This window comes from Aotus nancymaae, unplaced genomic scaffold (genome assembly GCF_030222135.1).
Source record: "Aotus nancymaae isolate 86718 unplaced genomic scaffold, 86718_ANA_hifiasm-v0.15.2.pri h1tg000058l, whole genome shotgun sequence".
Lineage (NCBI taxonomy): Eukaryota > Metazoa > Chordata > Mammalia > Primates > Aotidae > Aotus > Aotus nancymaae.
In genome coordinates this window covers 2,931,717-2,958,041 of record NW_026988472.1, presented here as the reverse complement: position 1 = coordinate 2,958,041, position 26,325 = coordinate 2,931,717, and the positions used below count along the sequence as shown (strand labels likewise).

Below are 26,325 nucleotides of genomic sequence, written 5' to 3'. Positions count from 1 at the left end.
TCATTGTTTAACGCCCACTTATGAGTGAGAATATGCGGTATTTGATTTTCTGTTCTTGTGTCAGTTTGCTGAGAATGATGGTTTCCATCTTCATCCATGTCCCTGCAAAGGACATGAACTCATACTTTTTATGGCTACATAGTATTCCATGGTGTATATGCGCCACATTTTCTTTATCCAGTCTATCCTTGATGGGCATTTGTGTTGGTTACAAGTCTTTGATATTGTAAACAGTGCTGCAATGGACATACACATGCATGCATCTTTATAATAGAATGATGTATAATTCTTTGGGTATATACCCAGTAATGGGATTGCTGGGTCAAATGGTATTTCTGTTTGTAGGTTTCTGCTGGGAAATGTGGGGTGGTAGTCTTTTCCTTTTCTTTCTTTCTTTTTTTTTTTTTTTTGCAGAGTCTCGCTCTGTCACCAGGTTGGAGTGCAGTGGTGTGAGCTTTGCTCACTGCAAGGTCCGCCTCCTGGGTTCAAGCGATTCTCCTGCCTCAGTCTACACAGTAGCTGGAACTACAGGCACCCACCAGAATGACCAGGTAATTTTTTGTATTTTAGTAAAGATTGGGTTTCCCATATTGGCCAGGATGTTCTTGATCTCCTGACCTCGTGATCTGCCTGCTGTGGCCTCCCAAAGTGCTGGGATTACAGGTGTGAGCCACCGCACCTGGGCTGGTGATAGTCTTATGGAAACTCCCTTCTGCACAGTGAGTAGCTTTTCTTCTGCTACCTATAAGAGTCTCTATTTACTTGTGATTTTTGACTCTTTGATGATAATTTGTCTTGGTGTGAGTCTTCCTGGGTTTATCTTAGTTGGAGTTTTGTTTTTTTAGCTTTTTTCAATTTTGTGTCAGTTTCCTCAAAATTGAAAAGTTTTGGCCTTCTTTCTTCAAATAATTCCTCTGACCTTTTAATTTTCGTGGGTATTTCATATGCGTACATTTGTCCAATTGATGGTGTCACATAAGTCTCTTACATGCTCTTAACATTCCTTCACTATGTTTTCTTTTTGCCCATCTGAGTTGAAAATTTTAAATGACGCATTTTAATGTCTGCTAATTATGTTTTTCTGTTTGATTTAGTCTGCTTTTGAACTCCTCTACCAAAATTTGCATTTCTGTTATTCTATTCTTCAGCCCCAGAGCTTTGTTTTTTGAAATAGATTTTATCTCATTGTTGATATTCTCATTTTGTTAATGCATAATTTTTTTCTGGCTTCAATTAGTTGTTTATTTGTGTTCTCTTAGTTTATTGAGCATTTTAAAAATAGTTATTTTGAATTCTTTGTCAGGCAATTCATAAACCCTTTTTAATTATTTTTCTTATTTTTAAATTTTCTTTTTTGTGTATCATCTCTGTTCAATATAATCTTTTAAAAAATTATTTTTTATTATACTTTAACTTCTGGAGTACATGTGCACATCGTGTGCAATTATTCCATAGGTATACACATGCCGTGGACATTTGCTGCATCCATCCCCTGGTCATCTACATTAGGTATTTCTCCCAATGTTATCCCTCCCCAATCCCCCAACCCCCACAATCCCTCCCTTAGCACCCCCATTCTCCAACAGGCCCTGGTGTGTGATGCTCCCTTCCATGTGTCGATGTGTTCTGATTGTTCAACACCCACTTATGAGTGAGAACATGTAGTGTTTGGTTTTATGTTCTTGTGTCAGTTTGCTGAGAATGATGGTTTCCATCTTCATCCATGTCCCTGCAAAGGACATGACCTCATCCTTTTTTACAGCTACATAGTATTCCATGATATATATGTGCCACATTTTCTTTATCCAGTCTATCATTGATGGGCATTTGGGTTGGTTCCAAGTCTTTGCTATTGTAAACAGTGCTGCAATAAACATACATGTACATATGTCTTTATAATAGAACAATTCATAATCCTTTGGATATATACCCAGTAATGGGATTGCTGGGTCAAATGGTATTTCTGTTTCTAGATTCTTGAGGAATCGCCACACTGTCTTCCACAATCTTTAAACTAATTTACACTCCCACCAACAGTGTAAACACATTCCAGTTTCTCCACATCCTCTCCAGCATCTGTTGTCTCCAGATTTTTTAATGTTCGCCATTCTAACTGGCATGAGATGGTATCTCACTGTGGTTTTCATTTGCATTTCTCTAATGACCAGTGATTATGAGCTTTTACATGTTTGTTGGCTTCATACATGTCTCCTTTTGAGAAGTAGCATGCTGTTTTGATTACTGTAGCCTTCTGGTATAGTTTGAAGACATGTAATGTGATGCCTCCACCTTTTTTGTTTTATTAGAATTGCCTTGGCTATGTGGGCTCTCTCTTTAGGTTCCATATGAAGTTTAAACTGGTTTTATCCAATTCTGTGAAGAAAGTCAATGTTAGCTTGATGGGGATAGCATTGAATTTATAAATAACTTTGAGCAGTATTGCCATTTTTATGATATTAATTCTCCCTAACCATAAGCATGAAATGTTTTTTCATTTGTTTTTTTCCTTTTATTTCCTTGAACAGTGGTTTGTAGTTCTCCTTGAAGAGGTCTTTCACATCCCTTGTTAGTTGTATTCCTAGTATTTTATTCTCCTTGTAGCAGTTGTGAATGGGAGTTCACTCATGATTTGGCTCTCTGCTTGTCTATTGTTCATGTATAGTAATGTTTGTGATTTTTTCACATTGATTTTGTATCCTGAGAATCTGCTGAAATTACTTATTAGCTCACGGAGATTTTGTGCTGAGACAATGGGGTCTTCTAAATATTCAATCATGTCATTTGCAAATAGGGACAATTTGACTTCCTATTTTCCTAATTGAATACGCTTTATTTCTTTTTCTTGCCTGATTGCCATGGACGGAACTTCCAATACTATGTTGAATAGGAGTGATGAGAGAAGGCATCCTTGTCTTTTTCCAGTTTTCAAAGGGAATGCCTCCAGTTTTTGCCTATCCAGTATGATATTGGATGTGGGTTTGTCATAAATAGCTCTTATTATTTTGATACATGTTCCATCAGTACCTAGTTTATTGAGAGACTTTAGCATGAAAGGCTGTTGAATTTTGTCAAAGGCTTTCTCTGCATCTATTGAGATAAATCATGTTTTTTTCCCTTTGCTTTTGTTTATTTGATGGATTATGTTTGTTGGTTTGCATATGTAGAACCAGCCTTGCATTCCAGAGATGAAGCCAACTTGATCATTATGGGTAAGCTTTTTGATGTGCTGTTCGATTAAGTTTTCCAGTATTTTATTGAAGATTTTCACATCGGTGTTCATCAGTGATATTAGCCTCAAATTTCTTTTTTGTTGTTGTGTGCCTGTCAAGTTTGCTATCAGGATGATATTGGCCTCATAAAATGAGTTAGCGAGGATTCTGTCTTTTTGTATTGTTTGGCATAGTTTTAGAAGGAATGGTACCAGCTTCTCTTTGTACCTCTGGTAGAATTCGTCTGTGAACCCGTCTGTTCCTGGTCTTTTTTTGGTCGGTAGGCTATTAATTGCTGCCCTAGGTACAGTTCTCGTTATTGGTCTATTCACGGATTCTACTTCCTTCTGGTTTCTTTTTGGGAGAGTGTAGGTGTCCAGGAATTTATCCATTTCTTCTATATTTTCTGATTTATTTGCATAGAAGTGTTTATCATATCATATTCTCTCGTGGTAGTTTGTATTTCTGTGGGATCAATGGGGATATACCCTTTATCATTTTTTATTGCATCTGTTTTATTCTTCTCCCATTTTTTTCTTTGTTAGTCTGGCTAGCTGTCTACCTATTTTGTTGATTTTTTCATAAACCCGGCTCCTGGATTTACTGATTTTTTTTAAGGTTTTTTTTTTTGTTGTTGTTCTTCTGTCTCCTTTTTGCTCTGATCTTAGTTATTTTTTGTCTTCTGCTAGCTCCTGAATTTGTCCATTCTTGCTCCTCTAGTTCTTTTAATTGTGATGTTAGTGTGTTGATTTTAGATCTTTCCTGTTTTCTCTTGTGGGCTATAAATTTCCCTCTACACATTAAATACATATATATATATATATATATATATATATATATATATATATAATAGAAGACTAGCAGAAACAAAATGTGTCCTAGATATTTTGGTATATTGTGTCTTTGTTCTCATTGTTTCAAAGAACATCTTTATTTCTGCCTTCATTTCTTTATCCAGTAGTCATTCAGGAGCAGGTTGTTCAGTTTCCATGTACTTGTGCAGTTTTAAGTGAGTTTCTTAATCCTTAGTTCTAATTTGATTTCACTATGGTCTGAAAGACTGTTGTTATAATTTCCATTCTTTTGCATTTGCTGAGGAGTGTTTTACTTCCAATTATGTGGTCAATTTTACAATAAGTGCAATGTGGTACTGAGAAGAATGTAAATACACACATGCGTTTTTTTTGTTTGAGATGGAATCTGGCTCTGTGACCCAGGTTAGAGTGCAGTGGTGCAATCTCAGATCACTGCACTCTCCACCTCCCAGGTTCAAGTGATTCTCCTGCCTCAGCCTCCCAGGTAGCTGGGATTGCAGGTGCCCACCACCGCGTCCAGCTAATTTTTGTAATTTTAGTTGAGATGGGGGTTTCACTGTGTTAGCCAGCCTGGTCTTGAACTCCTGGCCTCATGATTCGCCCACCTTGGCCTCCCAAAGTGCTGGGATTACAAGTATGTGCCACTGCACCCATCCTCTAAGAATGTATATCCTTTTGATTTGGGTTGGAGAGTTCTGTAGATGTCTATTAGGTCTGCTTGGTCCAGAGCTCAGTTCAAGTTCTGGATATCCTTGTTAATTTTCTGTCTCTTTGATCTGTCTAATATTGACAGTGAGGTGTTAAAATCTCCCACTATTATTGTCTGGGAGTATAAGTCTCTTTGTAGGTCTCTATTAACTTGCTTTATGAATCTAGGTGCTCCTGTATTGGGGGCATATATATTTAGGATAGTTAGTTCTTATTGTTGCATCGATCTCTTTACCATTAGGTAATGACCTTCTTTGTCTCTTTTGTGTTTTGTTGGCTTAAGGTCTGTTGTATCATAGGCTAGGATTGCAATCCCTGGTTTTTGCTTTCCCTTTGCTTGGTAAATATTCGTGCATCTCTTTATACTGAGTCTACATGTGTCTTTGCACATGAGATGAATCTCCTGAATACAGTACACCAATGGGTCTTTTTTTGTTTATTGCATTTTAGGTTTTGGGGTACATGTGAAAAACATGCAAGGTTGTTGCATAGGTGCATACTTGGCAGTGTGATTTGCTGCCTTCCTCCCCTTCACCTATATCTGGCATTTCTCCCCATGCTATCTCTCCCCAACTCCCCCACCCTGCTGTCCCCCCGGCTCCCCCGCAACAGACCCCAGTGTATAGTGCTCCCCTCCCTGTGTCCATGTGTTCCCATTGTTCAATACTCGTCTATAAGTGAGAACATGCGATGTTTGATTTTGTGTTCTTGTGTCAGTTTGCTGAGAATGATGGTTTCCAGGTTCATCCATGTCCCTACAAATCACACGAACTCATCGTTTTTGAAGACTGCATAATATTCCATGGTGTATATGTGCCACATTTTTCCTGTGCAGTCTATCATCGATGGGCATTTGGGTTGGTTCCAGGTCTTTGCTATTGTAAACTGTGCTGCAATGAACATTCGTGTGCGTGTGTCCTTATAGTAGAACGATTTATAATCCTTTGGATATATACCCAGTAATGGGATTGCTGGGTCAAATGGAATTTCTATTTCTAGGTCCTTGAGGAATCGCCACACTGTCTTCCACAATGGTTGAACTAATTTACACTCCCACCAACAGTGTAAAAGTGTTCCTATTTCTCCACATCCTCTCCAGCATCTGTTGTCTCCAGATTTTTTAATGATCGCCATTCTAACTGGCGTGAGATGGAATCTCAATGTTGTTTTGATTTGCATTTCCCTAATGACCAGTGATGATGAGCATTTTTTCATATGCTTGTTGGCCTCATTTATGTCTTCTTTTGTAAAGTACCTGTTCATATCCTTCACCCATTTTTGAATCGGCTTGTTTGTATTTTCTTGTAAATCTGTTTTAGTTCGTTGTAAATTCTGGATATCAGCCCTTTGTCAGATGGGTAGGCTGCAAAAATTTTTTCCCATTCTGTTGGTTGCCGATTCACTCTATTGACTGTTTCTTTCGCTGTGCAGAAGCTGGTCTCATTTGTCTATTTTGGCTTTTGTTGTCAATGCTTTTGGTGTTTTGGTCATAAAGTCCTTCCCTACGCCTGTGTCCTGAATGGTTTTGCCTAGATATTCTTCTGGGGTTTTTATGGTGTTAGGTCTTATGTTTAAGTCTTTAATCCATCTGGAGTCAATTTCAGTGTAAGTTGTCAGGAAGGGGTCGAGTTTCTGCTTTCTGCATATGACTAGCCAGTTTTCCCAACACCATTTATTGAACAGGGAATCCTTTCCCCATTGCTTGTTTTTATCAGGTTTGTCAAAGATCGGATGGTTGTAGTTATGTTGTGTTGCCTCCGACGCCTCTGTTCTGTTCCATTGGTCTATATCTCTGTTTTGGTACCAGTACCATGCTGTTTTGATTACTGTAGCCTTGTAGTATAGTTTGATGTCCGGTAGTGTGATGCCTCCTGCTTTGTTCTTTTTTCTTAGAATTGACTTGGATATGCGGGCTCTCTTTTGATTCCATATGAAGTTTAAGGTGGTTTTTTCCAGTTCTGTGAAGATGGTCATTGGTAGCTTGATGGGAATGGCATTGAATCTGTAAATTACTTTGGGCAGTGTGGCCATTTTCACGATATTAATTCTTCCTAACCATGAACATGGAATGTTTCTCCATCTCTTTGTGTCCTCTCTTATTTCATTGAGCAGTGGTTTGTAGTTCTCCTTGAAGAGGTCCTTTGCATCCTTTGTTAGTTGTATTCCTAGGTATTTTATTCTCTTTGAAGCAATTGTGAATGGGAGGTCGCTCATGGTTAGGCTCTCTGTTTGTCTGTTATTGGTGTATAGGAATGCTTGTGATTTTTGCACATTGATTTTGTATCCTGAGACATTGCTGACATTGCTTATCAGTTTCAGGAGATTTTGGGCTGAGAAGATGGGATCTTCTAGATATACAATCATGTCGTCTGCAAATAGAGACAATTTGACTTCCTCCTTTCCTAATTGAATACCCTTTATTTCTTTTTCTTGCCTGATTGCTCTGGCTAGAACTTCCAGTACTATATTGAATAGGAGTGGTGAGAGAGGGCATCCTTGTCTAGTGCCAGATTTCAAAGGGAATGCTTCCAGTTTTTGCCCGTTCAGTGTGATATTGGCTGTTGATTTGTCATAAATAGCTTTTATTATTTTGAGATGCGTTCCGTCGATACCTAGTTTATTGAGAGTTTTTAGCATAAAGGGCTTTTGTATTTTGTCGAAGGCCTTCTCTGCATCAATTGAGATAATCATGTGGTATTTGTCTTTGGTTCTGTTTATGTGGTGAATTACATTTATAGACTTGCGTATGTTGAACCAGCCTTGCATCCCCGGGATGAATCCTACTTGATCATGGTGGATAAGCTTTTTGATGTGCTGTTGCAATCGGCTTGCCTGTATTTTATTGAAGATTTTTGCATCTATGGTCATCATGGATATTGGCCTGTAGTTTTCTTTTCTTGTTGCATCTCTGCCGGGTTTTGGTATCAGGATGATGTTGGTCTCATAAAATGATTTGGGAAGGATTCTCTCTTTTTGGATTATTTGGAATAGTTTCAGTAGGAATGGTACCAGTTCCTCTTTGTATGTCTGGTAGAATTCGGCTGTGAACCCATCTGGACCTGGGCTTTTTTTGGGTGGTATGCTCTTAATTGCTGCCTAGACTTCAGCCCTTGTTATTGGTCTATTCAGGGTTTCGACTTCTTCCTGGTTTAGGCTTGGGAGGAGGCAACTGTCCAGGAATTTATCCATTTCCTCCAGGTTTTCTAGTTTATGTGCATAGAGTTGTTTGTAATCTCTGATGATGGATTGAATTTCTGTGGAATCTGTGGTGATATCCCCTTTGTCATTTTTTATTGCATCTATTTGGTTATTCTCTCTTTTCTTTTTTATTAATCTGGCTAGTGGTCTATTTTGTTGATCTTTTCAAAAAACCAGCTCCTGGATTTATTGATTTTTTGTAGGGTTTTTCGTGTCTCTATCTCCTTCAGTTCTGCTTTGATCTTAGTTATTTCTTGTCTTCTGCTAGGTTTTGAGTTTTTTTGATCTTACTCCTCTAGCTCTTTCAATTTGGAGGATAGTGTGTCAATTTTATATCTCTTCTTTCTTATCATGTGGGCACTTATTGCTACATATTTTCCTTTGGAGACTGCCTTAAATGTGTCCCAGAGATTCTGGTATGTGGTGTCTTCATTCTCGTTGGTTTCCAAGAATATCTTTATTTCTGTCTTCATTTCATTGTTTATCCAGTCAACATTCAGGAGAAAGTTGTTCATTTTCCCTGAAGCTGTGCAGTTCTGGGTTGGTTTCTGAATTCTGAGTTCTAACTTGATTTTTCTGTGGTCTGAGAGACTGTTTATTATGGTTTCCGTTCTTTTGCATTTGCTGAGGAGTGATTTACTTCCAATTATGTGGTCAATTTTAGAGGAGGTGTGATATGGTGCTGAGCAGAATGTATGTTCTGTGGATTTGGGGTGGAGAGTTCTGTAAATGTGTATTAGGTTTGCTTGTTCCAGGTGTGAGTTCCAGTCCTGGATATCCTTGTTAATTTTCTGTCTTGCTGATCTTTCTGATATTGACAATGGTGTGTTGAAGTCTCCCACTATTATTTTGTGGGAATCTAAGTCTCTTTGTAAGTCGGTAAGAACTTGCCTTATATATCTGGGTGCTCCTGCATTAGGTGCATATATGTTTAGGATTGTTAGCTCTTCTTGTGGCATTGATACTTTTACCATTATGTAATGTCCTTCTTTGTCTCTTTTGATCTTTGATGCTTTAACATCTATTTTATCAGAGATGAGGATTGCAACTCCTGCTTTTTTTTTGCTCTCCATTTGCTTGGTAAATCTTCCTCCATCCCTTTATTTTGAGCCTTTGTGTATCCTTGCATGTGAGGTGGGTTTCCTGGATACAGCACACTGATGGGTTTTGGCTTTTTATCCAATTTGCCAGTCTGTGTCTTTTGATTGGGGCATTTAGTCCATTTACATTTAGGGTTAATATTGTTATGTGTGAATTTGATGCTGTTATTTTGATGCTAGCCGGCTGTTTTGCCAGTTGGTTGATGCAGGTTCTTCATTGTGTTGATACTCTTTACCATTTGGTTTGTTTTTGGAGTGGCTGGTACTGGCTGTTCTTTTCTATGTGTAGTGCCTCCTTCAGGAGCTCTTGTAAAGCCTGTCTGGTGGTGATGAAATCTCTGAGTACTTGCTTGTTCACAAAGGATTTTATTTTTCCTTCACTTATGAAGCTTAGTTTGGCTGGATATGAAATTCTGGGTTGAAAGTTCTTTTCTTTAAGGATGTTGAATATCGGCCCCCACTCTCTTCTGGCCTGTAGGGTTTCTGCTGAGAGATCTGCTGTGAGTCTGATGGGTTTCCCTTTGTGGGTAACCCGACCTTTCTCTCTGGCTGCCCTTAGTATTTTCTCCTTCATTTCAACCCTGGTGAATCTGATGATTATGTGCCTTGGGGTTGCTCTTCTAGAGGAATATCTTTGTGGTGTTCTCTGTATTTCCTGGACTTGAATATTGGCCTGCCTTGCTAGGTTGGGGAAGTTTTCCTGGATAATATCCTGAAGAGTATTTTCCAGCTTGGATGCATTCTCTTCATCACATTCAGGTACACCTATCAAACGTAGATTAGGTCTTTTCACATAGTCAGCAGAAATCTTGCAGGCCTAGGGAGAATCGGATGGTATATTCAAAGTACTGGGGAATAAATCGAGTTAAAAATTCCATACTCAACAAAGCTATTCTTCCAAAATGAAGGAGAAATAAAGTCTTTAGCAGAAAAACAAAAGTTGAGGAAACTCATCATCACTCAATTATCTTTACATTAAATGCTTAAAGGAGTGATTCAGCTGAAAGTAAAATGATAATTACTAACATGAAACTGTATGAAACTGTGATCTCACTAATAAAGGTAAATTTATTACTAAATTTAGAATATTTCATTATCATAAAGTAATATAATTTTTCAAATCTCATAAAGGTTAAAATCATAATGGTAGATAATACCTATAGGTACAATAGGTTGTAAATGGATACAAAATATTAATACATGCAAATGAAGATACAAAGTTATGAATTTTAAGAAATCTACAATGTTTGTATGTAACCAAACTTATTATCAACTTACAATAGCATATTATAACTGTAAGTTTTCATGTAAGCCCCATGGTAGCCACTAAAAGCAAATTACAGCACATAAACATGTAAGAAAGGGGAAGGAATATAAAGTTTACTACTATGAAAAATCTCCAAATGACAAATGTAAACAATGAGAGGTGAAGAAAGGGACAAAGAATACAAAAAAAGTTAACAAAGTGGCCGAAGCTAGTCCTTAGCAACCAATAATAACCTTAAATGTAAATCAGTTGAATTCTACAATTTAAAAATATAAAGTGGATGAATAGATAGATTTAAAAAAATCATAACCCACCTGTATGCTGCCTATGAGAGACTCCTATCTCTTGTGAGAGCTCATATAGACTGAAAATCAAGGGATCAAAAATGATATTCTATGCAAATAGAACCAAAAGTGAGAAGTATCTATATTTAGGTAAAATACACTTTCGACCAACAACTGTAAAAAGAGACTAAGAAGATCTTTATATAATGCCAAAGAATTTGATTCAGCAAAAGGATATAACAATTGTTAATATACATGTACCCAACACTGGAGCACAAAAATATATAAAGCAAATATTAGATGTAAATGAAGAGGTAATCTGCAATATAATGATAGTTGGGGACTTCACTCACTTTCAGCAATGGAATAATTATCTAGGCACAAAATTAATGAAAAATCATATATAAACTGTATTCTAGACCAGAGGTCCCCAAACCCCAGGGCATGAACCAGTACTGGTCCATGGCCTTTTAGAAACTGGGCTTCACAGCAGAAAGTGAGTAGTGGGTGAGAAAGCATTACCACATATGTTCTGCCTCCTATCAGATCAGCAGCAGCATTAGATTCTCATAGGAGCGTGAACACTTTTATGAACTGAGTATGCAAGGGATCTAGGTTGTGTGCTTCTTATGGGACTCTAGCTAATGCCTGATGATCTGAGGTGGATCAGTTTTATCTCAAAACCATCTGGCTCCACAGTGCATGTAAAAAATGTCTCCCATGAAACCGCTCCCTGGTGCCAGAAAGTCTGGGATCACTGCTCTAGACAAAATGTAACTAATAGACATTTACAGAACATTCCACCCAACAGCTGCAGAATACACATTTTAGTCAACAGCATATGGAAATTACTCAAGGATACATCATATGTTTATCTACAATAAGTATCAAAAATTTGCTGGTTTTGTGTTTTATTTTATTTTCAACTTTTATTTTAGATTGAGGGAGTACATATGCATATTTGTTACAAAGGTCTACTGCATGATGCTGAGGTTTGGTATGTGATTGAACCTGTCACCCAGATAGTGAATATAGCTCTCAATAGGTACATTTTTGACCCTTGCCCCCTTCAAACCCTTCAGAAGCTTATAGTCTCTCATGTCTAAACTTTATGTCCACGTGTACGACGTGTTTAACTCCCACTTACAAGTGAGAACATGCAGTATTTGGTTTTCTGTTTCTGTGTTAGTTTGCTTAGTATATTGGCCTCCAGCTCCACCCATGTTGCTGCAAATAGTTATTCTTTATGGCTTCATAGTACTCTGTGATGTATAAATACCACATTTTCTTTATCCAATCTACCATTGATGGGTACCTAGGTTGATTCCATGTCTTTCCCATTACGGATAGTGCTGCAGTGGACATACATGTGAATGTGTCTCTTAGGTAAAACAGTATTTTGCTTTCAATATATACTCAGTATTGAGATGATTGGGTTGGATCACAGTTCTGTTTTTATTTTCTTTTAGGTTACTTTCAACTTTTATTTTAGAATCGGGGTACATGTGCAGAATTTTTTTAAAGGTGTATTACATGATGCTGAGGTTTGGGGTATGACTGAACCTACTACTCAGGTAGTGAGCATTGTATCTGATAAGTAGGTTTTCAACCATTGACATTTTCCCTTTTATTCTCATCTTGTAGCCCCCAGTGTCTGTTTTTCTTGTCATTATGTCAATGTTTACCCAACATTTAACTTACACTTACAGGTAAGAAGATGAGGTATTTAAAAAAAAAATTTCTGCATTAATCCACTTAGAATAATGACCTCATACTGCATTAATGTTGTTTCAAAGGTCATGATTTTGTTCTTTTTTGGCTGCATAATATTCCATTATGCATATGTACCACATTTTCTTTATACAATCCACAGTTGTTGGATACCTAGCTTGAATCTATGTCTTTCTTATTGTGAATAGTTCTGTGATGAACACATGGATCCACGTACCTTCTTGGTAGAATAATTAATGTTCCATTGGGTATATATTCAGTAATAGGATTAATAGGTGGAATAGTGTTCTATTTTTTAGTTCTTTAAGAAATCTCCAAATTGCCTTCCAAAGAACTGAATTAATTTATGTTCCCACCAAATACATGTAAGCATTCTCTTTTCTCTGCAGTCTCACCAGCATCTGTTATTTTTTAACTTTTAATAATAGCCATTCTGACTGGTGTGAAATGGTATCTCATAATAGTTTGATTTTTGTTTCTCCAATAATTACACTGATGATGAGCATTGTTTTTGTATGTTAATTGGATACTTCTATGTCTTCTTCTGAGAAGTGTCTATTCATGTGTCTTGTTCACTCTTTGATGGTGTTATGTATTTATTGCTTGTTTTATTTTTCTAAGTTCCAAAATTGAATATCTTTATTTTTGTATTCCAGATCATTTGAAAAATTCTTTCATTAGTGGTGACATTTCTTATTTAATGATTACTTCTCTTCCCAAACAAAAGTAGTAATAGAATTTTAACTAATTAATTAGTTTTATTGTAGTAAAATATACTCACTATAAAACTTACTGTATTAACCACTTTTAATTAAAAAAAATTTTTTAATGCAATAGTTTTTGTGGGGAACAGGTGGTGTTTGGTTACATGAATAAGTATTTTAGTGGTGATTTCTGAGATTTTGGTGCACCCATCACCCTAGCAGTATACACTGTACCCAATATATAGACTTTTATTTGTCTCTTTTCTCTCATTCTTTCCCTTGAGTCCCAAAAGTTCATTATATTATTTTTATGCTTTTGCATCCTCATAGCTTAGCTTCCACTTTTGAGTGAGAATATACGATGCTTAGTTTTTCATTCTCGAGTTACTTCACTTACAATAATGGTCTCCAATTCTATCAGGGTTGCTGCAAATGTCAATATTTTATTTCTGAATAGTATTCCATGGTATATCATGGTATATCACGTTTTTTTAATCCACTGATTGATTTGTGGGCATTTGGGCTGGTTCCATATTTTTGGAATTACAAATTGTGCTGCTACAAACATGTGTGTGCAAGTATCTCTTTCTTATAATGACTTATTTTCGTCTAGGTAGATACTTAGGAGTGGGATTGTTGGATCAAATGGTAAATCTACTTTTAGGTCTTTAAGGAATCTCCACACTGTTTTCCACAGTGGTTATACTAGTTTACATAGTTACCAGCAGTGGAGAAGTGTACCTTTTTCACTAGATCCACATTAAAATCTATTTTTTTTGATTTTTTAAAATTATGGTCATTCTTGAGGGAATAAGTGGTATTGCATTGTAGTTTTGATTTGCATTTCCCTGATTATTAGTAATGTTGAGCATTTTTTATATGCTTATTGGTCATTTGTATATCTGCTTTTGAGAATTGTCTATTCATGTCCTTACCTCATTTGTTGATGGGATTGTTTTCTTCATGCCAATTTGTTAGAGTTCTTTCTGAATTTTGGATATTTGTCTTTTGATGATCTATAGATTGTGGAGATTTTCTCCCACTCTGTGGGTTGTCTGTTTACAGACTACTTTTTTTTTGCCATGCAAAAGCTCTTTAGTTTCATTAAGTCTCACCTATTTATCTTTGTTTTTATTGCATTTGCTTTTGGGTTCTTAGTTGTGAAGTCATTGCCTAAGCCAATGTCTAAAAGGGTTTTTCCAATATTATTTTCTAGAATTTTTATAGTCTCAGGTCTTACACTTAAGTCTCTAATCTATCTTGAGTCGATTTTTGTATAAAGTGAGCGATGAGGATCGTTTCATTATCCTACATGTGACTAGCCAATTATCCCAGCACCATTTGTTGAATAGGGTTTCCTTTTCCCACTTTATGTTTTTTCTTTGTCAAAGACCAGTCGGCTGTAAATATTTGGGTTTTTTATGGGTTCTTTATTATGTTCCAATGGTATATGTGCACATTTTTAAAGCAGTATCATGTTTTTTGGTTACTATGGCCTTATACTATAGTTTAAAATTAGATATGCGTTGCCTCTAGGTTTGTTCTTTTTGCTTAGCTTTGTTTTGGCTATGTGGACTGTTTTTTGGTTTCTTAAGAATTTTAGGATGTTTCTTCTAGTTTTGTGAAGAATGATGGTGGTATTTTAATGGGGACTGTATTGTATTTGTAGACTGCCTTTGGCAGTATTGTCATTTTCACAATATTGATTCTACCCATCCATGAGAATGAGATGTGTTTCCATTTGTTTGTGTCATCTATTATTTCTTTCAGCAATATTTTGTAGTTTTTCTTATACAGGTCTTTTACCTCTCTGGTTAGGTATATTCTTAAGTATTTTATTTATTTTGCAGCTGTTATAAAATGGATTGAGTTCTTAATTTGACTCTGAGCTTGGTCGCTGTTGGTATAAAGCAGAGCTACTGATTTGTACATTAATTATGTATCCTGAAACTTTGCTAAATTCATTTATCAGTTCTAGAAGATTTTTGCAGGGGTCTTTAGAGTTTTCTAGGTATACAATCATATCATCAGCAAACAGTAATATTTGACTTTCTCTTTACCAGTTTGGATGCCCTTTTATCCCTCCTTTTGTCTGATTGCTCTGGCTAGGACTTCCAGTACTATGTTGAAGTAAAGTGGTGAGAGTGGACATCCCTGTCTTGCTCCACTTTTCAGAGGAAATGCTTTCTACTTTTTCCAGTTCAGAATTATATTGGTTGTGGATTTCCCATAGATGGCTTCTATTACACTGAAGTATGTCCCTTGTATGTCGATTTTGCTGAGAGTTTTAATCATGAAAGGATGCTGGATTTTGTCTGATGCCTTTCTGTATCCATTATCATGTGACTTTGTTTTTAATTCTGTTTATGTGGTGTATTACATTTAATGACTTGTGTCTGTTAAATGATCTCTGCATCCCTGGTATGAAACTCACTTGATCATGGTGGATTATGTTTTTGATATCCTGTTGACCCACTTATCTAGTATTTAATTGTGGATTTTTGCATCCATGTTCATCAGGGATATTGGTTTGTAGGTTTTTTTTTGTTATTGTTGTTATGTTCTTTTCTGCTTTTGGTATTAGGCGATAGTGGCTTCATAGAATAATGTAGAGAGGATTCCATCTTTATCTTGTGGAATAGCATTAATATAATTGGTACCAATTATTTGATGTCTGGCAGAATTCAGTTGTGAATCCATCTGGTACTACCCTGCTTTTTGGTTATTTTTTTACTGTCATTTCAATCTCTCTCCTTGTTATTGGTCTGTTTGGTGTTTCAAATTAATCCTCATTTAAGCTGGGAGGGTTGTATCTTTCCAGGATTTTTTTCATCTTCTCTGTGTTTTCTAGTTCATGCTCATAAAGGTGTTCATACTAGCCTTATGTGATATTTTTTATTTCTCTGGTGTTTCTTGTAATGTCTTCTGTTTCATTTCCTATTGCGCTTCTTTGGATCTTTCTCTATTTTTCTTGGTTAATCCAGTCTATCATTCATGGGTATTTGGGTTGGGTCCAAGTCTTTGCTATTGTGCTGCAATAAACGTACATGTGTCTTTATAATAGAATGATTTATAATCCTTTGGGTATATATCCAGTAATGGGATGGCTGGGTCAAATCGTATTTCTAGTTCTAGATCTTTGAGGAATAGCCACACTATCTTCAACAATGATTGAACTAATTTACACTCCCACCAACAGTGAAAAAGAAGTCCTATTTCTCCACATCCTCTCCAGCATCTGTTGTTTCCTGACTTTTTAATGATTGCTACTCTAACTGATGTGAGATGATATCTCATTGTGATTTCGATTTGAGTTTCTCTAATGACCAGTGATCATGAGGTTTTGTTCATGTTTGTTGGCTGCATAAATGTCTTTTCTGGAGAAGTGTCTGTTCATATTCTTCACCCACTTTTTGATGGCGTTGTTGGTATTTTCTTGTAAATTTGTTTAAGTTCCTAGTAGATTATGGACATTATCCCTTTGTCAGATGGGTAGGTTGCAAAAAAATTCTCCCATTCTGTAGGTTGCCTGTTCACTCGAGCCCATGCCTATGTCCCTAATAGTATTGTATAGGTTTTCTTCTAGAATTTGTATATTTTTTAGGTCTGACATTCAGGTCTTTAATTCATCTTGAGTTACTTTTTGTATAAGGTGTAAAAAAGAGATTCAGTTTCAGTTTTCTTCCTATGGCTAGCCAGTTCTCCCAACACCATTTATTAAATAGGGAATCTTTTCTGCATTGCGTGTTTCGCAAAGATCAGATGATTGTACACGTGTGGCATTATTTTTGAGGCCTCTGTTCTCTTCCATTGGTCTGTATATCTGTTGTGGTACAAATACCATGCTGTTTTGGTTACTGTATCCTTGTAGTATGGTTTGCAGTCAGGTAGCATGATGCCTCCAGCTTTGTTCTTTTTGCTTAGGATTGTCTTGGCTATTTGGTCTCTTTTTTGGTTCTGTATGAAATTTACAGTAGTTTTTTTCTTTTTTCTGATTCTGTGAAGAAAGTCAATGGTAGCTTGATGGGGATAGCATTAAATCTATAAATTACTTTGGACAGTATGGCCGTTTTCATGGTATTGATTCTTTCCATCCATGAGCATGGAATGCTTTTCCATTTGTTTGTGTCCTCTCTTACTTTATTGAGCAGTTGTTTGTAGTTCTCCTTAAAGACATCCTTCACATCTCTTGTAAGTTTTATCCCTGGGTATTTTATTCTCTTTATAGCAATTGTCAATGGGAATTCACTCATGATTTGGCTCTCTATTATTGGTGTATAGGAATGCTTGTGATTTTTACACATTGAGTTGGTGTCCTGAGCCTTTGCTGAAGTTGCTCATAGCTTAAGAAAGTATTGGGCTGAGAGATTGTTGGTGGTCAAGAAAGGCCTTACAGTTTCAATTAAGTCTTGAAATTTTGTTATCCATCTGGCATATTAAATCGTAAAATGTATTATAGACAGTGGAAATGACATACGCAAAACCATAAATGAACATCAAAATAGCCTGTTATTTGTGGAAAATTGCAAACATTTTGTCATGGCTTCCATTTAGGCATCAAGTTGCAGAGAACTTTGTATACAAGCTAATAGAATTTTGACTTTATCCTCTAGGGCAATAGATTTCTATCTGTATTCTAACTAGTCCTTATCCATATAGGCTCTGCAGGCCCTTAGAATCATCCCCAGAAAGAGAGAGTAGTCTAATGAGTAGGGAACCTGTTTCCATTAAAGTGGCTTTGGTGGTTTTGCGTGTTTTATTTTGGAATTCTTCGTTGGACTTTATTAGGGATAAAAAATTCACTGCTTTTAAAAAAGCTAGTAAAATTGTGAAACTACTGCAATGAAAAATAAGAAGGCTTGGAAAAGTTTTAACCAGGAGAAAAAGTATTTAAGCTAGATTAAACACCATAATGAAGTAGAACATCCAGGGATTATTTCTTATTTTGAGCAACAACCTGAGTGTCTAACCTTCCAGGTGTGGTTCCCAACAAAGGGCAGTTTCCCTTGGCTGTGGGAGTTCAGGAGTTGTTTCAGTGCACTGGTCCAATGTGCCGCTATGCTGAAGACCTGACCCCCATGTTGAAAGTCATGGCAGGACCTGGGATCAAAAGGTATGTTTATTTATTTTTATTTCCTTCAACTGTTATTCTGACATTCATTCTCACTTTATTAGTGTCATAAAGGTATATTTCCTGTCCTGAAGCAAAATATTACTGTGGATTTTTATGAAAGAGCTTTTATATACTTACGTAAGTGGATACCATGCTTCACAAATCGGGAAGATGCTGTGTAAAAATATTTTACTGGGAAAATACAAAGAGAGACTTTATTTTGGGATGGAAATGGGGAATCTTTTTGTTGTTCATTTGTGAATTGGAGTATAAAAACTAAGCTCACTTTAAGCTCAGCTTTTCTGATTCTTCTGCCATCTGTCATCACATGCATAGTTTCCAATCTCACCTGGACCATCAATGCTGCTTGAAAATCTGTTTCCATAGACACCTCTTTTTTATATATAACATTTTCTATATCACTGATTTTAAATTATTTTCTTTTTAAGTGAATCTGTGATCTCCTCCTCTCATTTACACTCAAGTAAATAATCGCACATTTTATTTCATAAAAGAAAATGCAATCTATATGTAACTTATTTCAGTTCCTTACCATTAAATTTTTCTTGGTCTCCAGCCATTTATTTTCTTCTCCTTTTTTATTTTTTATTTTTTACATTTTACGTTTTGGGGTACATGTGAAGAACATGCAAGATTGTTGCATAGGTACACACATAGCAGTGTGATTTGCTGCCTTCCTCCCCATCACCTATATCTGACATTTCTCCCCATGCTATCTCTCCCCAACTCACCACCCCCCACTGTCCCTCCCCTATTTCCCCCAGACAGGCCCCAGTGTGTGATGCTCCCCTCCCTGTGTCCATGTGTTCTCATTGTTCAAGACCCGCCTATGAGTGAGAACATGCGATGTTTGATTTTGTGTTCTTGTGTCAGTTTGCTGAGAATGATGGTTTCCAGGTTCATCCATGTCCCTACAAAGGACACAAACTCATCGTTTTTGATGGGTGCATAATATTCCGTGGTGTATATGTGCCACAATTTCCCTGTCCAGTCTATCATCGATGGGCATTTGGGTTGGTTCCAGGTCTTTGCTATTGTAAACAGTGCTGCAATGAACATTCATGTGCATGTGTCCTAATAGTAGAACGATTTATAATCCTTTGGATATATACCCAGTAATGGGATTGCTGGGTCAAATGGAATTTCTATTTCTAGGTCCTTGAGGAACCGCCACACTGTCTTCCACAATGGTTGAACTAATTTACACTCCCAGGAACAGTGTAAAAGTGTTCCTATTTCTCCACATCCTCTCCAGCATCTGTTGTCTCCAGACTTTTTAATGATCGCCATTCTAACTGGCGTGAGATGGTATCTCAATGTAGTTTTGATTTGCATTTCTCTAATGACCAGAGATGATGAGCACTTTTTCATATGTTTGTTGGCCTCATGTATGTCTTCTTTTGTAAAGTGTCTGTTTGTATCCTTTGCCCACTTTTGAATGGGCTTGTTTGTTTGTTTTTTTCTTGTAAATCTCTCTTAGTTCTTTGTAGATTGTGGATATCAGCCCTTTGTCAGATGGGTAGACTGCAAAAACTTTTTCCCATTCTGTTGGTGGCTGATTCACTCTAACGACTGTTTCTTTTGCCGTGCAGAAGCTGTGGAGTTTGATTAGGTCCTATTTATCTATTTTGGCTTTTGTTGCCAATGCTTTTGGTATTTTGGTCATGAAGTCTTTGCCTACGCCTATGTCCTGAATGGTTTTGCCTAGATTTTCTTCTAGAGTTTTTATGGTGTTAGGTCTTATGTTTAAGTCTTTAATCCATCTGGAGTTAATTTTAGTGTAAGGTGTCAGGAAGAGGTCCAGTTTCTGCTTTCTGCACATTGCTAGCCAGTTTTCCCAAGACCATTTATTAAACAGGGAATCGTTTCCCTATTGCCTATTTTTGTCAGGTTTGTCAAAGATTGGATGATTGTAGATGTGTTGTGTTACCTCAGAGGCCTTTGTTCTGTTCCATTGTTCTATATCTCTGTTTTGGTACCAGTACCATGCTGTTTTGATACCAGTACCATGCTGTTTTGATTACTGTAGCCTTGTAGTATAGTTTGAAGTCCGGTAGAGTCATGCCTCCCGCTTTGTTCTTTTTGCTTAGAATTGACTTGGCTATGAGGGCTCTCTTTTGGTTCCATATGAAGTTTAAGGTGGTTTTTTCCAGTTCTGTGAAGCAGGTCATTGGTATTTTGATGGGGATATCACAGAATCTGTAGATTTCTTTGAGCAGTATGGCCATTTTCACGATATTGATTCTTCCTAACCATGAACATGAATTGTTTCTCCATCTGTTTGTGTCCTCTCTTATTTCATTTAGCAGTGGTTTGTAGTTCTCCTTGAAGAGGTCCTTTACGCTCTTTGTTAGTTGTATTCCTAGATAGTTTATTCTCTTTGTAGCAATTCCGAATCGCAGTTCATTCTTGATGTGGCTCTCTTTAAGTCTGTTATTGGTGTATAGGAATGCTTGTGATTTTTGCACATTGACTTTGCATCCTGAGATTTTGCTGAAGTTGCTTATCAGTTTCAGTAGATTTTGGGCTGAGATGATGGGGTCCTCTAGATATACAATCATGTCATCTGCAAATAGAGACAATTTGACTTCCTCCTTTCCTATTTGAATACCCTTTATTTCTTTTTCTTGCCTGATTGCTCTGGGTAGAAATTTCAGTACTATATTGAAAAGAAGTGATGAGAGAGAGCATCCTTATCTATTGCCAGATTTCAAAGGGAATCCTTCCAGTTTTTGCCCATTCAGTATGATATTGGCTGTTGGTTTGTCATAAATAGCTTTTATTATTTTGAGACACGTTCCATCAATACCTAGTTTATTGAGGGTTTTTGGCATAAAGGGCTGTTGAATTTTGTCATAGGCCTTTTCTGCATCAATTGAGGTAATCATGTGGTTTTTGTCTTTGGTTCTGTTTATGTGGTGAATTACATTTATGGACTTGTGTATGTTGAACCAGTCTTGCATCCCTGGGGTGAATCCTACTTGATCATGGTGGATAAGCTTTTCGATGTGCTGTTGCAATTGGTTTGCCAGTATTTTATTGAAGATTTTTACATGTATGTTCATCATGGATATTGGCCTAAAGTTTATTTTTCTTGCTGAGTCTCTGCTGGGTTTTGGTATCAGAGTGATATTGGTCTCATAAAATGATTTGGAAAGGATTCCCTCTTTTTGGATTGTTTGGAATAGTTTCATAAGGAATGGTACCAGCTCCTCTTTGTATGTATGACAGAATTTATCTGTGAACCCATCTGGACCTGGGCTTTTTTGGGGTTGTAGGCCCTTAATTGCTACCTCAACTTCAGACCTTGCTATTGGTCTATTGAGGGTTTCCTCTTCTTTCTGGTTTATGCTTCATTGGATGTAAGTGTCCAGGAATTTATCCATTTCTTCCGGGTTTACTAGTTTATGTGCATACAGTTGTTTGTAATAATCTCCGATGATGGTTTGAATTTCTGTGGAATCTGTGGTGATATCCCCTTTATCGTTTTTTATTGCATCGACTTGATTATTCTCTCTTTTCTTTTTTATTAATCTGGCTAGTGTTCTATCTATTTTGTTGATCTTTTCGAAAAACCAGCTCCTGGATTTATTGATTTTTTGAAGGGTTTTTTGTGTCTCTATCTCCTTCAGTTCTGCTCTGATCTTAGTTATTTCTTGTCTTCTGCTAGGTTTTGAGTTTTTTTTTTATCTTGCTCCTCCAGCTCTTTCAATTTGGAGGATAGTGTGTCGATTTTAGGTCTCTCCTTGCTTGTCATGTGGGCATTTATTGCTATATATGTTTCTCTAGAGACTGCTTTATATGTGTCCCAGAGATTCTGGTATGTTGTGTCTTCTTTCTCATTGGTTTTGAAGAACATCTTTATTTCTGCCTTCATTTCATTGTTTATCCAGTCAACATTCAAGAGTCAGTTGTTAAGTTTCCATTAAACTGTGTGGTTCTGAGTTAGTTTCTCAATTCTGAGTTCTCACTTGATTGCACTGTGGTCAGAGAGACTGTTATGATTTCTGTTCTCTTACGTTTGCTGAGGAGTGATTTACTTCCAATTATGTGGTCAATTTTAGAGTAGGTGTAATGTGGTGCTGAGAAGAATGTATATTCTGTGGATTTGGGGTGGAGAGTTCTGTAAATGTCTATTAGGTTTGCTTGTTCCAGGTCTGAGTTCAAGTCCTGGATATCCTTGTTAATTTTCTGTCTCGTTGATCTGTCTAATATTGACAACGGGGTGTTAAAGTCTCCCACTATTATTGTGTGGGAGTCTAAGTCTCTTTGTAAGTCATTAAGAACTTGCCTTATGTATCTGGGTGCTCCTGTTTTGGGTGCGTATATATTTAGGATCATTAGCTCTTCTTGTTGCATTGATCCTTTTACCATTATGTTATGTCCTACTTTCTCTCTTTGATCTTTGTTGGTTTATAGTCTATTTTACCAGAGAAGAGAATTGCAACTCCTGCTTTTTTTTTCTCTCCATTAGCTTGGTAAGTCTTCCTCCATCCCTTTATTTTGAGCCTTTGTGTATCCTTGCATGTGAGATGGGTTTCCTGGATACAGCATAGTGATGGGTTTTGGCTTTTTATCCAATTTGCCAGTCTGTGTCTTTTTGATTGGGGCATTTAGTCCATTTACATTTAGGGTTAATATTGTTATGTGTGAATTTGTTCCTGTCATTTTGATGCTAGCTGGCTGCTTTGCCCATTAGCTGATTCAGTTTCTTCATTGTGTCGATGCTCTTTACCATTTCATATGTTTTTGAATTGACTGGTACTGGTTGTTCCTTTCTATGTTTAGTCCTTCTTTCAGGAGCTCTGCTAAAGCAGGCCTGGTGGTGATGAAATCTCTGAGTACTTGCTTGTTTGCAAAGGATTTTATTTTTCCTTCACTTATGAAGCTTAGTTTGGCTGGATATGAAATTCTGGGTTGAACATTCTTTTCTTTAAGGATGTTGAATATTTGCCCCCAGTCTCTTCTGGCTTGTAGGGTTTCTGCTGAGAGATCTGCTATGAGTCTGATGGGCTTCCCTTTGTGGGTAACCCGACCTTTCTCTCTGGCTCTCCTTAGTATTTTCCCCTTCATTTCAACCCTGGTGAATCTGATGATTATGTGCCTTGTGGTTGTCCTTCTTGAGGAATATCTTTGTGGTGTTCTCTGTATTTCCTGGGCTTCTATATTGGCCTTCCTTTCTAGGTTGGGGAAGTTTTCCTGGGTAATATCCTGAAGAGTGTTTTCCAGCTTGGATTCATTCTCTCCTTCACATTCCGGTACCCCTGTCAAACGTAGATTTGGTCTTTTACCATAGTCCCATATTTCTTGGGACTGTGTTCATTCCTTTTTATTTCATTGAGTTGATCTTCGACCGCTGATATCCTTTCTTCTGCTTGTTCAATTTGACTGTTCAAACTTGTGTATGCTTCGCGAATTTCTCTTGTTGTGTTTTTCAGCTCTATAAATTCACTTATATTCCTCTCTAAGTTGTTTATTCTCGTTAGCATTTCATCAAATCTTTCTTCAATGTTCTTGGTTTCTTTGCATTGCATTACAACACGTTCTTTTAGCTCACAGAACTTTCTTGTTACCACCTTCTGAAGCCTGATTCTGTCAATTCATCACATTCATTCTCCATCCAACCTTGTTCTTTTGCTGGTGAGGAGTTGTGATCCCTTATAGGAGGAGAGGCATTCTTGTTTTGGGTGTTTTCATCTTTTTTGTACTGGTTTCTTCCCATCTTTGTGGATTTGTCCGTTTGTCATCTTTGTAGTTGTTGACTTTCAGATTGGGTCTCTGAGTAGTCATCCAGTTTGTTGATGATGAAATTATTTCTTTCCTTTTCGTAGTTTTACTTTTAACAGTCTGGCAAGTCTGCTGTAGGACTTCTGAGGTCCACTCCAGGCCCTCCTTTCCTGGGGATCTCCTGCAGGGCTGCAGATCAGTAAAGGTTGCTGCCAGTTTCTTCTTCTGCTATCTTTGTCCCAGAAGGATACCTGCCAGATGTCAGTCTGAGCTCTCCTTTGTTAGGTGACTCTTTGGTTGTACAGGGGTCAGGCAGCTGCTTGAGGAGACAGTCTGTCCTTTATAGGAACTCAAGTGCTGAGCTGTGAGCTCCGTTGTTCATTCAGAGCTTCTGGGCAGGTACGTTTAAGTCTGCTGCAGCAGAACATAAACCCACCCCCCCTTTTTTTCCAGGTGCTCTGTCCTGGGGAGTTAGGGCTTTATTTATGATATTCTGTTGTGCTGTTGCCTTTTTTCAGGGCTGCTGTGGGCTCCACTCATCTGCCTTGTGAACTTCCTTGCAGTCTTGTTTATACGGTTGTGGTTAGAACTGACTTGTCAATGGCGGCCCACCTCAATAATGGCAGACTCTCTCTGTAATGGTGGGCTACCTCGGCCATGGTGAGCTGCCTCAGCAATGGCAAACTACCTCTGCAGTGATGGACTGCCTAAGTAATGATGGACTCCCCTCCCGCACAGAGCTGGACCATCCCAGATTCAGCTGTGCTTGTTGTGAAACTCTCAATCCAGAGCCTTTCAGATTGCTGTTTTTTTTGTGGGTGTGGCACCAGCTGAGCCTGATCACCTGGCTCCCTGACTCAGAGCCCTTTTTGTTTGTTTGTTTCCCAGGTGTTCCAGTTGCCTGCTGTAAAGGCACCGGGATCTGTGTGATTTCCCATGCGGCAACCCACTGCACCTGCTGAAACAGCTGCGCTGAGATTCATGGCACTTACTTTTTTGCCTGGGAATCTCCTGGCCTGGCTCCCTTTTTCAGTCTCCTTTTTAATCAGATGAATGGGTGACTCTGCCTTACCAGAGCTCCAATCGCCAGCTAGAACTGCTCCCTGACCCGTGTATTTTTTATGGAGAACCACTGCACCGGGGAGCTGGCAAAACATCCATGCCAGTCAAAACAGTCACACTGGTGACCCGTGGGGCTCCTCTGCCTGTGAATCTCGTTGTCTGTGGGCAGTAAAAATCCGTCTGGAAATGTGGTGTCCACTCACCCTCTGTGCTTTCACTGGGAGTTGCAATCCTGAGCTGCTCCTAATCGGCCATCTTGGATCTCACTCCCCCTCTTCTCTTATTGTGGAGAAAATATCTTTCCATTTTGCTTTTATATATAAGTAGTTTCAGCTATGCTCTTGATCTTATTTTCTCATATTTCCTCAGATCTTTGTTCCGGTACTTACCTTACTTTAATATGACTTTAATCACTCTCTCTCAGACAACCCCACACACCCTTTTCATTATTATTGAACATGCCGAAGTGTCTTTCATCTTAAAAACAGACAAAACTTTTTTAGCCCCATATTCCCCTTAAGCCACTACTCTATGTCCCATTTTACTCCAGTTCCAGACTCTTTGTGTGAATTATTTGTTCTTATTGACTCTAAAATCTGATATTGCCATCTCATAGATGAATCCACTACATACTGGTTTTTACCACAAATTTGATTTTGCCAAGGTCTATTAATTTTTTTTTTGCATTTTTGCTAAGAATAATGATTTCTCAATACTTACCATTTATTACCTCCTTATAACTGGTGGCAATATTTGTAGTACACTATCATTTTTGAAACACAGTCTGCCCTCAGCTTTTGTGATTCAATCTTTTAAAAAATAATTTTTAGATGACCGAATAGGAACAGTTCTGGATTGCAGTTTCCAGCGAAAATGCAGGAGATGAGTGATCACTGCATTTCCAAATGAAGTTTTGCTGCCCACAGATCAGGAGATTCCTGGGAGGAAACGAACAACGAGTCTCCAGTGAGGCTGTTGCAGCCAGAGGAGCTGGTGCCACACAAAAACTTACACAAATCCCAGCACCATTTCAACTGGTGACTGGAATGCTTGGGAGACAGACTTGTGCATTCAACTGAAGAAAAAGGGGCTGAAACAGGGAGCCAGGTGATCTGGCTTGGCTGGTCTCATGCCCACAAAGAACAGCAATCTGAAACGCTCTGGACTGAGAGTTTCACAAAAGCACATCTGAACCCAGGATGGTCCAACTCTGTGGGGGGAAGGGAATACACCATTACTGAGGCAGTCTGCCATTAATGAGGCAGTCCACCATTACTGAGGCAGTCTGCCATTACAGAGGCAGTCCACCATTAAGGAGGCAGACTGCCATTACTGAGGCAGTTCTAACAGTAACCCTATAAACAAAACTGCAAGGAAGTTCACACA

At 37.7% G+C, this 26,325-nt stretch overlaps 1 protein-coding gene across 6 annotated transcripts in view; it reads left to right on the top strand.

Annotated features, from left to right (window-relative positions):
* FAAH2 (fatty acid amide hydrolase 2) overlaps window positions 1-26,325 on the top strand; it is a 395,527-nt gene that overhangs the window by 190,501 nt on the left and 178,701 nt on the right. For all 6 annotated transcript variants that reach the window (XM_064364306.1, XM_064364308.1, XM_012440368.2 and 3 more), the window contains one exon: window positions 17,994-18,129. In XM_064364306.1, the coding sequence (XP_064220376.1) occupies window positions 17,994-18,129 (136 nt within the window). The remainder of the gene's footprint in view (window positions 1-17,993; window positions 18,130-26,325) is intronic.